This window comes from Syzygium oleosum, unplaced genomic scaffold (assembly GCF_021117445.2).
Source record: "Syzygium oleosum isolate NSW1041296 unplaced genomic scaffold, Sole_v2.1 Sole_v2.02, whole genome shotgun sequence".
Taxonomy (NCBI): domain Eukaryota; kingdom Viridiplantae; phylum Streptophyta; class Magnoliopsida; order Myrtales; family Myrtaceae; genus Syzygium; species Syzygium oleosum.
In genome coordinates, this window is record NW_026607486.1 from 23573476 (window position 1) to 23588649 (window position 15174).

The 15174-nt window shown below is 42.1% G+C and overlaps 1 protein-coding gene across 2 annotated transcripts; it reads right to left on the reverse strand.

The window, feature by feature from the left end:
• Positions 1 to 10852: 10852 nt before the first annotated feature.
• On the reverse strand, positions 10853 to 13259 carry LOC115667474 (beta-glucosidase 13-like). Of its 2 annotated transcripts, XM_056308725.1 has the most exons (7): positions 13227 to 13259; positions 13016 to 13131; positions 11868 to 12089; positions 11711 to 11742; positions 11503 to 11605; positions 11297 to 11408; positions 10853 to 11201 (listed from the first exon to the last, which is right to left on the reverse strand). In XM_056308725.1, the coding sequence occupies exons 3-7, from the start codon at positions 11935 to 11937 to the stop codon at positions 11033 to 11035; spliced, it is 486 nt and encodes a 161-aa protein (XP_056164700.1). In that variant the 5' UTR covers positions 11938 to 12089; positions 13016 to 13131; positions 13227 to 13259; the 3' UTR covers positions 10853 to 11032. The 2 variants fall into 2 exon arrangements, with proteins under 2 accessions (XP_056164700.1, XP_056164701.1); XM_056308726.1 differs by lacking the exons at positions 13016 to 13131; positions 13227 to 13259 and having other exon boundaries at positions 11868 to 12216.
• Positions 13260 to 15174: the final 1915 nt, after the last annotated feature.

Consider the following 15174-nt stretch of genomic DNA (forward strand, 5'->3'; position numbering starts at 1 on the left):
GCGACGAGGCCGGAGGTAAATGGCTTTTGATCCTTGTTCTGGAAAACTTGAACCCCTTGATCAGGCCAAGCATGCACTTTCAGGGTCATGCCAAGAAATAATGCACTCGACATGTGCTGTGCCATTTTACTATATTTCTTTGTCTGTCTATAGAACTGCATCCGAAGCCATAAAGCTAGGTGTATATGTAATGTATCGCGGACGGGAACTTTGTGTGTTTCCTGTGCTTAAATATGTAAACCTAGCACGGGATTGGTAAAGCTCTGATATGATTGATATATGTCAAATATCGTTCGCAACAAAAAGTGTCAACTTGCTTATTCAGTCACACATTAATAACTTACTAACAAGTTTTGACGAGTATTGAGCTTCATTTTTACATAATAAATAGTCAACTATTTAAATAATATGCAAATATTTATTTCTAGAGCTTATCAAGACCTCGGAATTACTTTTATACGAAATTATCAACTTTGATTTGACTGATATATTAGCATCCAGGGAGAAAATATTGCGTGAGTGAGATATTCCACGTCAGCAATGCATAACACCACTGAATGAATGACATGTGACAAGCGATCCCCACAAATCAGATTTATTAAAAAATCTAATATGAGTGAATGACCCTTCCATCTTTCATCCTCCGGTCAGAGGGGCCACCCGGTCAGACCTCCAATTTTCAAAATAAAGTTCTCTCGCGCCCGAACCTTTCTCTCTCCTCCCGGATAATGAAGCGCTCGCGCCACCCCAAAACACTCTCTCTCTCTCTCTCTCCTCCCGGATCTACTCTCAGAACTTGCGCTCCGTCCGACACCGCCTCCGACTCCGAGGCCGAGGCCGACGCCTCGACTCTACGCGCTCGCGCTCCCAACCTCTCTCTCCTCCCAGGCGCGACGCCTCCGACGCCGACGCCTTCTGCACTCTGAGAACTCGCGCTCCCTCCGACGCCGCCTCTGACGCCGAGGACGAAGACCCACGGCCCTAGCCCTAGCTGACGCCGACGTCGACGACGAAGCCGGACGCCCTAGCCGCCGCCCTAGGCCTAGCCGACGCCGACGCCCTCCGCCTCGACTAGCTCTGCACCTCTCGACGTGGACGCCGATGCCGACGCGGTCGCCCTAGCCCTAGTCGACGCCTCCGTGTCCGCCTCGACGCCTTGCAGTTGTCACCGCCGTCCGACGAAGCTGTACCACGCCCCGCTCCGCCCTAGCTTCGAGAGAGGTACAGATTTGAACTGATTCAGCGTTTTATTCCCGTGTGCGGACTGTGGATGCTGTTCAAAATGACCTGTTTGAAAGGCATTTTGAATTGTGTTGGCATTGAGTATTCCTTTAAAGGGTGGCATTTTATTCGACTTTCAATAAAACGTTTCTCTCTGCGTCTGCTGACCAATTGTGATTGTTATGACTACTGTTGCTATTGCTGCTGTATTCCGTCTGCCTAATTTCTAGCATGCTATTGTTATCTGCATAAAAAAAGTAAAGGAGGAAGCAGAGGTAAGGAGCTTAGTTGGGTGTTTCTGATGTAGTTACTTTGATTTTTTAGGAGATTGCTTCTCGTCTGGGACTTCTTCCAGGTTCAGTGAGGCATTTTGGCATAAATGCCGATGTTAATAGCGTATTGTCTATGGCGGACATTGTTCTTTACGGTTCTGCACTTTTATTATAAGTTACCGTTTAGGCTCCTCAAATTGCTTGAGCCATCCTCTTTACTTCGCAGCTCTTCATAATATGATTGACAGAGCAATTAGTATAGTCACTCTAGTGAAGAATTTGATTTCCAATTAACATTTGTGACAGACAAAGAGCGAGATTTTTCTGACCAGCTGCTTCCTGCATATTATCAAGTAGCCTTTGACGGGGCGCTTTATTTGCTGATGTTAATTGCGAGCCTAACAAAATGTCTAGATATTTGGGGCATATATTTGCACAAATGTGGCATGAGACTTGATACTTGTTGTAATTCGTTTTGCACATTTCATCTTATATTTTGTTGTGAAATCGTGTTGGACTGTTCTCTATTGAACAACTGCTTCAAATTCCTATCTCAGCATTTGTTTTGAGAATGGTATGCCCAGTTATGACTGTTATTCATGCAGGTTTGAAGTCATGAGTATGAAAAAGACTCTGAAAGAGGAGGGAGATGGCACAACAAGAGATAATGTGGTTTGGACAAGTGAAATGGACGATGTGTTGATAGATGGGTTGTTGGTGGAACAAAGAAAAGGCAACCGTCACAATAGCCTATTTAACGGCAAGGCTCACCACAATACCGTGAAAACCTCGAGGAACTCCTTTGGTCCATCTATTCAGAAATCTAGAATACAGAATAGAAAGAAGACAATGAAGAAGTATTTTGCCAGAGTGTAGTAATACATTTCATGATCGACTTTACTTGGAATGCCATCACGTAGATGTCTGATGCTCCAGATAAATTTAACGTTTATGGGGAGTTTCAGAACAAGGAGCTGTATCAGAAGATGTTTGCCGATGAGGAGAAGCGGGCCAAGTTCTTGCGGTGGAGGGTCCAGTTCTTGGAGAGGAGCATCCGGAAGCTCGATTTCAATCCGGGTGGCACTTGCACCATTTTTCAGGTGAGCGATCTCAAGAATTCCCCGGGACCGGGGAAGCGCGAGCCCCGGATCGCCAACAAGCAGGCTCTCCAGATGCTTCAGGACAACTATCCCGAGTTTGTGGCCAAGCAGGTATGTTCACGTTGATTTCCTGGTTGATGAGTTATGTTCGGCTGTCCTGTTGTTTGAATTGACGATTTTTGTGGGTTATGATGGGGTTTTTGGTTAGGTGTTTATCAATGTTCCCTGGTGGTATTTGGCGTTCTATGCAATGATCAGCCCTTTTTTGACGCATAGGACCAAGAGCAAGTATGTGTTTGCAAGCCCCTCGAGAACCACGGAGACGCTTTTCAAGTAAATAGATCCAAATGCGTTTCGGTGCATTAAGTTCTAATCATTTAGAAGAAAATCTCGCAATAGGTGGCAACTACTATCACCTTCTTTACTGGACCTGAAATTTGGTAAGAAAAAAGAAATTCTCAGCTAAATTTCCAAATCGACTAAAGGATAAGGTCAAGCATATTATCATTAAATGGAAAAGATAATTTCCTTTTCTTACCTCTTTACTCATCAACTCATTCAGCAACTTGAATGGATATCTCAGTATATAAAGGTGCTACTACTCATTTCAACACCTTGCTACACTAGCTCAAAACTCATTACGTGAGAGAGAGGTTAAGAACAGGTGGGGTGTATATGGCCATGGAGGTAACAGCATCCAAGAGAATGGGGTCGATGATGTTCGTGGCGGTTCTGATACTGTCGTCTTCCATCGTAGCCGACGCACGCGTATCTTGGAAATGTGCGTTGAAGTGTGCATTTTTCTGTGTCTATGATCCCGATTCATTGCAATGCAGTGCGGACTGCATCAATCGTTGCTTAACAGGGCCCCCTATGTCTGCGGCACTAGAGCATTGCGATGTTGGTTGTTTCTTGTCTACTTGCATGGACTATCATGCGGGTAATAATCTTCGCATCGAGAACGTAGCTTCTTATCAAATTCATAAAACCAAGAAAGTTATTGTATAATCTTGTTTCTTTATCAATGTTTCGTTATATTTTAATTACGAGAGATAGCGGCGTACTAAATTATTTCGTTTCTTGGACTTCGATATATGCTCTTGTTAAAAAAAAATCAACTTCAATCATGATATAAGTAACATTTTTAATTTCTTGTTTCTTATTGGAACTCATGCAGACACCAAGAAAGTTGAAGTGGACGTGAAAAAAGTCAGAGCTTGTGCGGATTCATGCTCTCAGGGTTACCAGAAGATCTATTCATTGCACTAAAGTTTTGGACTTTCATCTGAACAAAGGCAATTGATTGAGTTATGTAATAACTTTGTGGTTTCATTCCACAACTAATAAATAATAGGGTTAATACCACAAAAAATTCTAAACTGGTACACTTGTAACACATTTACCCCAAACTATTTTTTTTACCATAAAAAACCCCAAACTGGTACACCTGTGACAATTTTACCCCGAGCTATTTTTTTAACCATAAAAAACACCAAATTAGTACATCTGTGACAATTTTACTCTGAACTTACCACAAAAAACTCCAAACTGATACATATGTGACAATTTTACCCTGAATTAAAATTTTAATATTATTTTTTTATTTTTTCGAATTTTTATTTATTTTTTTCTTTTTTTTTCTTTATCTTCAACCTCTGGCCGGTCCGGCGGCCGGCCAGAGGCGGAAGCCGCGAGGGCCGCCCTCGCGGCGTCGAGCGAGGGCCGTCCTCACCAAATCCGGCGAGGGCGACCCTCGCCAGACGGCGAGGGCCGCCTCGCCTACGCCGAGCGAGGGCCGCCTCGCCGGCATCGGCGAGGGCCGTCCTCGCCAAATCCGGCGAGGGCCGCCCTCGCGCGCGCCGGCGAGGGCCGCCCTCGTCGAATCTAGTGAGGGTGACCCGCCTGCGTCGGGCAAGGGTTGCCTTCGCCGGCGTCTGGCGAGGGCGTCCTCGCCCGCCCCGGCGAGGGCGACCCTCGCCCGACTATGGCGAGGGCGAGGCAACCCTCGCCCGGGCGGGCGAGGACGGCCCTCGCCTGAGTCGGGTGAGGGCCGCCCTCGCTAGATCCGGCGAGGGTCGCCCTTGCCAAGTCGAGCGAGGGCGGCCCTCGCCAGCGGCTGCCGAGGGCGGCTCTCGCCGACTTCGCTACGGCTGTCGCCGGGACCGGCGACCGCCGAGGTTGAAGTGAAGAAAAAAAAAGAAAAGAAAAATTCAAAAAAAAAAAAATAATATTAAAAATTAGTTGGGGTAAAATTGTCACATGTGTACCAGTTTGGGGTTTTTTGTGGTATGTTCGGGGTAAAATTGTCACAGGCGTACCAGTTTGGATTTTTTATGGTCAAAAAAATAGTTTGAGATAAATGTGTCACAAGTGTACCAGTTTATGATTTTTCATGGTATTAACCCTAAATAATATTACTTTATTTATTATCTGCTTGAGTGAAGTGCATTTTTATGAATTTTTAGTTGTGATAAGTTGAGTCTGTTCTCTATTATCCTGATTTAGATTAGGAGATATAATTACAAAAACCAAGTGGGACTCCGACTTCGATCCGATTATCGAACATAACGAAAACCGTGGCTTTAATAATTCCAGCTTGGCCTTGCTCATAGACGAACTCCTGGGGATTCGTATAGGATGGGTCGCATAGGATTTGAACCCCTCCTGACAGATTTCCTTGATGTGGAGGGTAAAAATAGAGAGAGAAAAAAACATAGAGCAATAAGTATAAGAGGGACGAAATCTTCATATATCGGTCATAGAATTAGCTTAAAATTTGGAGAAATGACGAGAAATTTCAGAAGTTTCGAGAGAATTGGACGAAATCTGGAGACGTTATGGTTGGAGCGGTGTGAGGAAGACAAAAATGAGAGCAAAGCAAAAGAAGTCCGGAATATTTTTCAAATGGACAAGTTTCTCCTTTTCCTTCGAGTCCTCGAAATGGACGGAACAGGTGTTTTTGTCCCTTAAATTCAATTGTTCCTCAATTGAATGCAACTTTTATCTATCATTCACCTGACGTTTAAATTATCTGGCAAAAACCCTTGAGGTTATATCATTGCTGGCCAACATACTTTATGTGACATTCCGCAATTTCGCTCACTTGGGATTTATGAAATGAATTATTTTATTAATGTACTCGTAGTTAGTTCTCACCCGGAACTCATCATTCCTGGGATACTAACCGTTAGGGAAAGGCTAGTGAGGGATCTAAATTCGTACGACTAAAGAAAATTCAATCGTGAATTGACTTTCGACCATGAAATCGTCGAGGTGATATTTTGAACCATTGTTGGCCGATCCAAGGATAGTTAGGGGTCAGTTCGCCACTGTCATAGTAATGGATCGCAGGTGATTCCGCCGGACCACGAAATGACTTGATGAATTATCCTGAACCTATACCGAACGATCGTACCCCTCGGATCTAGTAATTGATCCTCGCGATTTTAATGACAACCGAAGTCGTTACGGTCTGAATAAATTGCACGTGACTCGATTTAGTATCAGTCACGGGTCGTACAGGCAAATTTCCCAAAAGCCACCCGTTAGTCTGAGAAACGCTCGAGTTACGTTATATATATAATTTGAATATTGATTAGAGACCAACCGAGCATCAGAAAATTTAGAAAGTCACGGCAGGGCTTTTGGACGACGTTGTAATTGGAACGTACAACTCTGGATTTCTTCGGATTTTCAGAAAAGTTCGATTTCGACGAGAAACAGAGAAAGTGACCATTTTACCCTTGGGAATTAATAAAGGGTTAGTTTTATGGGCAAAGGGCATTTTGGTCATTTTGCCCTCAAATTTGGAAAAGACAATTTTGCCCTTGGACTTTTTGAGAAATTACAAGATTACCCTTGGATATTTTTGGTAAGATTCGATCTCGGCCGTCGGTTTCAAGATAGGATCGAATCTGGACCGTCGGATGAAAGGATTAGACAAGGGTATGATGATAATTTGCCATTTTGGTCTAATTTGCACTATTTGAGTCAAGACCAACCTTTCTCTCTCCCCACCGAAAATTCCCCCCCCCCCCCCCCACCGTGAGCTCTTCCCCTCCGGCCGACCGCCCCTCCCCTCGCCGATCGCTGCCGTCCGTGCGCCCGCCGGACCGCCGCCGCACCACCACCAGCCCTCACCCGCCGTTCTCTCTCTCCCTCTCTCTCCCCGTGTGGCCGTGGGTCTCGGCCAAAGCAAGCCGCGCCCCCGCCGTCGCCGTTCTCGCCGCCAAGCCGCGCCGCCGTTCCCGATTAAGTGCTGCCGCTTTTCGTTCTAGCCGTGTGAGTCTAGAACTCGGTAAGTCGCGCCCTAAACCCGACTTAGGATATTGGGTATCGACGGGTAATTTGGTTGAAATCGGGTTTAGTTGGGGTGCGGATTTGTATGGATTACGAGTAGAATCAATTAGCGGGCCTAGGATTGAATTAGGGAAATTTTTAATGGAGAATTTGAGAACAACAGTGGGTTGTGAGTGGCTGAACAGTGGGCTGTGATGGGCCGATCGGGACGCAAAGTGGATTTTTAGAACCGGCAATTAATTGTGAGAAAGTGCCGTGAAGGGCCGGAATTGATTTGACGCCATTTGGTTGGAGGAAAATGGCAAATTGTGTGTTTAATGCGTGTTTGAACTATGACTAGGTTGTGGTGATAAAATTGAGTGCGTGGTTGCGTGATTAAATGATTGAAATATGTTTGTCGAGTGCACGCTTGGGCTAGACTGATTAAATTATTAAAGTTGGCCATGTCAAATGCTTAGTGAGCATGTTTGCGTGTGAATTGATGCGTGCACGGGTCACGTGTGGTTGGCCAGTTGAGTGTGGTAAATGCTTGTTAAGCATGTGCATAAATAAAAAGTGGATGTGGTATAACTTGAGTTCGTAGAATTTGTGCCGTCCTGAGGCGTGTATGTTTACGCGGGACGATGCCCGGTATTACCGGAAGACTGCCAGCCTGAGGCGTGTACTTCAACGCGGGTTGCGCAGTAGGTGGTACATGTTGAGCCTGAGGCGTGTACTTCAACGCGGACAAGAAACATGGCCCGAGGCGTGTCCGTTTACGCGAGCCCGGAAGTGTTGTAGAAAGAGGTCGCAGTGTACCTGAGGCGTATACTGTAACGCAGGTCACTGGCGAGGCATGTGGAAACGAGATAATGAGAACGGAATGAGTGCATGTCATGAGATTTGTACACGATTGTGATTGTATGTGATATGCCTGCTATGTGATGATTTGATTTGTGTGATTGTGTTTGTGTAATTATCTGGAGGTACGTGATAGCCTAGGTGGGGTTTAGGGGTGTACTTACTTAGATGTGATCTCATGGTTGTCTCAACCAATATTTCAGAACCCCGACCTGAGCCATGAATCCTCCGCCACCGCCACCAGAACGTTTTGGGGTACCTGTGCACACCGAGAATGAAGTTACAGAATTTCCCATGGGTGATGGCATGACCTGGATTAAGCATACTTCGACCGTTTTTGTAGAGGTAGGACTACCGTTATGGGAACCCCATGTTTATACCGCCTGGTTCTTCCGGGATGTAGATGGAGATGAGTTCGGGCCCGTTAGGGGTTTTGATGTTCCGTTTGATCTCGTTGGGGATTGGGATCCGGCTGCCATACCCCCGATAGATGGAGAATTGACCAGTACAGAGGTTAGCTTAGCGCAATCTGGGATGCATCCCGCACCCGCCGCACAAGGATCTTCGGAGGCTGAGCATGAACCCGAGCCCGAAGCATCGCAAGCTGAAGCTGAACCAATGGACATAGATTTAGAACCGATCCCCGAGGAAGAACCAGAGGAAGCGGAGCCCGAAATAGAACCCGAGGTAGAGCCTAATGATGAGTCTGAGGAGTCGGAAGAGCCTGTAGGAGACCCGGAATATATACTCCCTTTTGAGCAATATATGGATCCCAATTTCATGCCTGCGTACAATTTCTTTGATTTTCTAGCTGAGGAGAATCAGAATGAAGTTCCAACTGAGTCGGGCGACATCAATCACCCGATTGAGATTGAGGCGAAGACGGAGTCTTCAGAGGAGCAAGCCGATCAGGGAAGTTCAGATTCAGATGGGGATGAGTCAGACTCAGAATGGATGCCGAGTAAGGGGCGTAGGGGCTAGTAAAGGATGTCGCATGCCCGATGAGGTTCGGCGATGTCCGTCGACCTCAAGCAAGGGCCGCCCTTGGCCTTGCCGGATCGGGCGAGGGCGAGGGTTGCCCTCGCCAGATCTAGCGAGGAACGCCCTCGCCAGCCCAGGCGAGGGCGACCCTTGCCTGACGCCAGCAAGGTCGAGGGTGGTCCTCACTGCAACCCTTGCCCGCCCAGATCCGACGAGGGCCGGCCTTGGCCTCGTCAGCCCAAGCGAGGTTTGCCCTCACCAGCGTCGGGCGAGGGTCGCCCTCGCCTGGGCTGGCGAGAGCCACCCTCGCCCTCGCTAGATCCGGCGAGGGCAACCCTCGCCCTCGCCAGATCCGGCGAGGCCAAGAGCAGCCCTCGTCGGATCTGGCCAAGGCGAGGGCGACTCTCTCTCGCCTAGGCGAGGGCGACGCTCGCTCGACGCCCACGAGACCGGCCTTCGCTCGATGCCGGTGAAGGCGGCCCTCGCCTGAGGCTGGCGGATGTCGCCGACGATAGCCACAAGTGGGAAGAGAGAAAAAGAAAAAAGGAAAAAGAAAAAAAAGAAAGGAAAAGAAAAGAAAAAGACAAAATTGCCCATATTCCGGCGTCGGAAATATCTCACGCTCGCCGGCCGGCGAGCTGGGGTCCTTATTTGAGACTGGTTTGGGCACTTTAGGTCCTTAATTGAGACATTGTCCACTTGAGCTCCATTTTTGATAAAAGAGACCCACTTTTTATCCTTAATTAAAATTTTCCCCTTTTTCCCCCATGTAAAATACTTTCGAGCCAATAGATTATTTCCACATCATAATATTCATTTAAGATTCCGTTTGTTTCACGAAAAATTAATGATTTAGAAAACATTTTCCTAAAAATAATCACTTGTATCGTTTGAAATAATTAGTAAATGAAATCTTTTTTTCATTATCGATAATCATTTATTTCTAAATATTTTCATGAACGGTTGAAATATTTTTTTATTCATTTTTATAAGTGATATAAGTGATCATTGTTAGGAAAATGTTTTCAAAATCATTTATTTTTCACAAAACAAACGCACCCAAGAGAAGAATAATTTTGTTGAGAATATTGGTATATACATACCATAATTGTTAGGACCATCAAATGTAGTTTTTTTTCATTCTGTTCTTATCTAGATGGTGAATCAGTGCCTCATTTTAACTTTGGCTATTACAAAAAAACAAAATTTGACTGTAGACATTTCATAACAGCATTAACTATTTATTTTCATATTGTTATTAGGCAATAACAAAGTAAAATGTTTTATGTACACATCGACTTTTAAGATTAAATTATGAAAGGTAAATGTTTATGAATAAAGTTAAATGTATATAGGTATACTCAAATAAATAGAATTTCCTACGAATACATAAAAAAACGAACTAATGTGGAAAAGTAAATTGAAAGTTTTTTTGCATCATAAGGAAATTAATAGTTTATCAAGAATTCAATCAGGAAACAATAATGTGTTTATCGGATTAATTTTTTTTTACCTTAGTTTGACAGAATGAACTAATTTGATAAGACCCAAACCAATTTGAGAAAGAAAACCTAATTTTTGCAAAAGCAGAAGTATATTTATGGTCGTGCCTTTGGAAAAAATTATATATGAAACATAATTGATGTCAACGGGGCTATGGCAAACGAAAAATATGAACAACGACCGCTTCTAAATGTGTCGTACTAACAAAAGTTTGATTAAAAAACGATAAAAACGATCGGTATTAATTGTATCATTTGCCAATAAGATAATGGTACTCCAATAATTTATTCTAAATTTGATTTAAATTGCTAATATTTTCAAAGGATTGTCAACAAATAAAAATCAAAGAAAAGTAAAATAAACTCAGAGAAGATACATTGACAAATTGATTTGGAAATATAAAGAACAAAAGTACAATTATTTGCATAAAAGAGAAGTTAACAAAATTACAAAAATAAGTTTTTCTTGAGTTAAATTCAGAAAAGGATAAAAAAAAAAGTAAAAAAAAGGGGAAAAATCATATAAATTCTTATACGTTGGAAGAAAGAAATGCAAACATTTGCGGTGCCTCAAAATTGCAAACCAACACCACCGGACTCTTCATGCCTGTTCCTTCGATCAGTTTGGATCAAGAAGTGTTGCAGGGACGCAGCCCCTTTATCCTCAAGGTAGATAGAAATTCAATCTGTTTCACTTTTAAAAACAATCCGAATGCTCATACATACTCTCTCCACTCATTTATATCGATGAAGACAACAATCATGCAAGAAGTAAATATGCTAGGCATCGCTCTGCAAGGAGAAGTTGACAGTCGCATTATCCTTTCGTAGGACTTTTGAACCAGTACGCCGATTGCTTCAGGTATCGCTTCAATCCATTCCCGTAATCCACGAATATGAGGCCGTATCGGGTTGTATAACCCTCCGCCCACTCGAAGTCGTCTAGGAAACTCCGCACAAAGCATCCTTTCACATTCACTCCTTCCCTGTCAATGACGAATTCGTGTATATATTGCTTTTTATCAAAATATCATCATTGTTACCACCGATGCATACCCATTATCGATATTGAACTACTTACTCAATAGCCTTGGAGAGATTTGAGAGATGCTGCTGAAAGTTACTAATTATTCTCAATCTATCTATCAGTGCATCTTCAGGCGGCAACGATTTGTTATTTGCAACTGCCGTTCCTGTGGTTGCACAAAACAGGTATTAAAGAAAAATTACAAGGAGACCCCTCAACCCAAGCAAAGTTACTGTCACTGACATTGATACATGTATTACCATTCTCCGTCACATAAATGGTCGGATCCTCGTAGTTTTTCTTCACGTGGAGCATCAACTCTCTGATACCCTTTGGGTATATGTACGGCCACTCGGCAGCGGTCTGCAATTTTGTTTAGTTAATTTCTATATCAGCATTATTCTTAGCATGCGATTAACGCATGAACATTGCATAGATTCTTTAAGGTGCTTGTGGTAGACACATTACCGGTTGGCCAATCGGAATGCCATCTTTCTCAGCTGGTAGCAACACAGATAACAAACAAAGTTAATTAGGCAATCAATGAAGAAGAGCGCATGGGAGTAAATAACTTGTCCGAGGTATTATTGGATGAATTGATTGGGCAGTGGTAGTGCATGCTTACCGGTCAAATTACAATGGCAATCGGTGGTGTAACTTAAGATTGAGAGTGGTGAAAGGGGTTGCGAATTCATCTACGTATCTTGCTGTGTAGTAATTTACCCCCATGTAGTCATGAGAGCCTTTTAGCGCCTCTGACTGTGCTTCTGTGATTTTGGGTAACCGTTCACCAACATATCTCCTCATCGATTTTTGGTAGTCACCATAGGTAATAGGATGAGCAAACCTTACGTCATCGGCACACAATGCACTTACTCATGTGACATATAAAATTTCTGAGGAAGGGCAAAAATGACTCTTTCGTCGAGGTAAAATTGCTATTATGTGAAAATGCATATTTAGAACCTTACTATGTTTTGTAGTCAGGATAAAATTCAGGACAGGATATTCTATCCTGTGTTTGGTACCTACCCAAGATAGGATAAAGTCGGATATAGGAAGAATATAGCCTGGATAAAATTATTCCTTGAAGAAGGTAGGATAAAGGTAGATAGGATTTCTAATATCCATAATATGAATGTTACTTTTCTTGAATAACAAACTTGTTAAATTAATAAAATTTAAATAATATTCGAATATAAATAATATTTGAATTCTTATATAAAAAATTCAAAATAAAAAAATAACAACAATTTCCTTTTTATTTATTTATATATTCAAAATTCTTTCTATCTTATGATATAAATTCCATATATAAAAATAAATATTTAGTATTTATATTTATTACATGTTTTAGGTATATTATTATAGTTTAATATTCAATAAAATTTTATTAGAGAATGATGGAAAGGGGAAAGAAGATAAAAAAGAAAAGAAATAAAAAAGATAGGGAAAAATAATAAATAAAATAAGCAATTAAATGACGTAGACAAGAGTGTCGTAAGAGATTCTTACCATCTCCATTTGTGCAATTTGTAGGTTATTTTTCAATGATATGTCGTTCATAGCAAATAGTGGACATGATAATATTGAAACATCCGGTTTTAATTTCACAATTTACCAAACAATGTAGAGGATATAGCAAATTTCTTGGATTTCATATCATATCTTATTCAATCCTATCATAGCTAGAAAATCCAGATGACCAAACGCAATATATGAGTACTAGGGGGAATAAATTTTTACGTACCTTCTGATAAATTAAATACTTACCATCCAAACTGAAAGTCAAGAGCTCTAGAGGCTGCCTTCCTACTGATGTTCGTCGAATGCCTTGGGGTCATCCAGAAACTTGCAATTACCATGCCTATTTTCCCATTTTGAGCGGCCTGATTGTGCATAATATACGAGGCAATTACCATGCATATTCAACTCAATAGTTTGCCAAAAGAAGGGGAAATCACCGAGATAGGTGTATATATACCTGATACTTGTCCCTGTACAGTTTCGTTGCTGACGAGATCAAATTTGACAAGTACCCACATTTAGAAGAAAATCTCGCAATAGGTGGCAACTAATATCACCTTCTTTACTGGACCTGAAATTTGGTAAGAAAAAAGAAATTCTCAGCTAAATTTCCAAATCGACTAAAGGATAAGGTCAAGCATATTATCATTAAATGGAAAAGATAATTTCCTTTTCTTACCTCTTTACTCATCAACTCATTCAGCAACTTGAATGGATATCTCAGTATATAAAGGTGCTACTCATTTCAACACCTCACTACACTAGCTCAAAACTCATTACGTGAGAGAGAGGTTAATAACAGGTGGGGTGTATATGGCCATGGAGGTAACAGCATCCAAGAGAATGGGGTCAATGATGTTCGTGGCGGTTCTGATACTGTCGTCTTCCATCGTAGCCGACGCACGCATATCTGCGAAATGTGCATTGAAGTGTGCATTTTTCTGTATCTTTGACCCCGATTCATTGCAATGCAGTGCGGACTGCATCAATCGTTGCTTAACAGGGCCCCCTACGTCTGCGGCACTAGAGCATTGCGATGTCGGTTGTTTCTTGTCTACTTGCATGGACTATCATGCGGGTAATAATCTTCGCATCGAGAACGTAACTTCTTATCAAATTCATAAAACCAAGAAAGTTATTGTATAATCTTGTTTCTTTATCAATGTTTCGTTGTTATATTTTAATTACGAGAGCTAGCTGCGTACTAAATTATTTCGTTTCTTGGACTTCGATATATGCTCTTGTTAAAAAAAAATGAACTTCAATCCTGATATAAGTAACATTTTTAATTTCTTGTTTCTTATTGGAACTCATGCAGACACCAAGAAAGTTGAAGTGGACGTGAAGAAAGTCAGAGCTTGTGCGGATTCATGCTCTCAGGGTTGCCAGAAGATCTATTCATTGCACTAAAGTTTTGGACTTTCATCTGAACAAAGGCAATTGATTGAGTTATGTAATAACTTTGTGGTTTCATTCCACAACTAATAAATAATATTGCTTTATTTATTATCTGCTTGAGTGAAGTACATTTTTATGAATTTTTAGTTGTGATAAGTTGAGTCTGTTCTCTATTATCCTGATTTAGATTAGGAGATATAATTACAAAAACCAAGTGGGACTCCGACTTCGATCCGATTATCGAACATAACGAAAACCGTGGCTTTAATAATTCCAGCTTGGCCTTGCTCATAGACGAACTCCTGGGGATTCGTATAGGATGGGTCGCATAGGATTTGAACCCCTCCGGACAGATTTCCTTGATGTGGAGGGTAAAAATAGAGAGAGAAAAAAACATAGAGCAATAAGTATAAGAGGGACGAAATCTTCATATATCGGTCATAGAATTAGCTTAAAATTTGGAGAAATGACGAGAAATTTCAGAAGTTCTGAGAGAATTGGACGAAATCTGGAGACGTTATGGTTGGAGCGGCTGTGAGGAAGACAAAAATGAGAGCAGCAAAAGAAGTCCGGAATATTTTTCAAATGGACAGGTTTCTCCTTTTCCTTCGAGTCCTCGAAATGGACGGAACAGGTGTTTTTGTCCCTTAAATTCAATTGTTCCTCAATTGAATGCAACTTTTATCTATCATTCACCTGACGTTTGAATCATCTGGCAAAAACCCTTGAGGTTATATCATTGCTGGCCAACATACTTTATAGCGTGGTATTGTTGACACCTAAATTTTGGTTACTCAATTTACTCCATTCATTACATTAAAAAAAAAAAAGGAATCAAGTTTGACTCGTAAACAAAAATATTAATATTGTGTTGAATTTAGGCATTCTAAAGCATGTGCGCATTGAATAATTTCATTGACCCGGTGGTGGATTGCGTAGCTGAATTCCACGTCTGCCCTGCATTGGTCATCTAAGTTGGGAAAGTAAAAGGAATTTCAGCAAAGTCC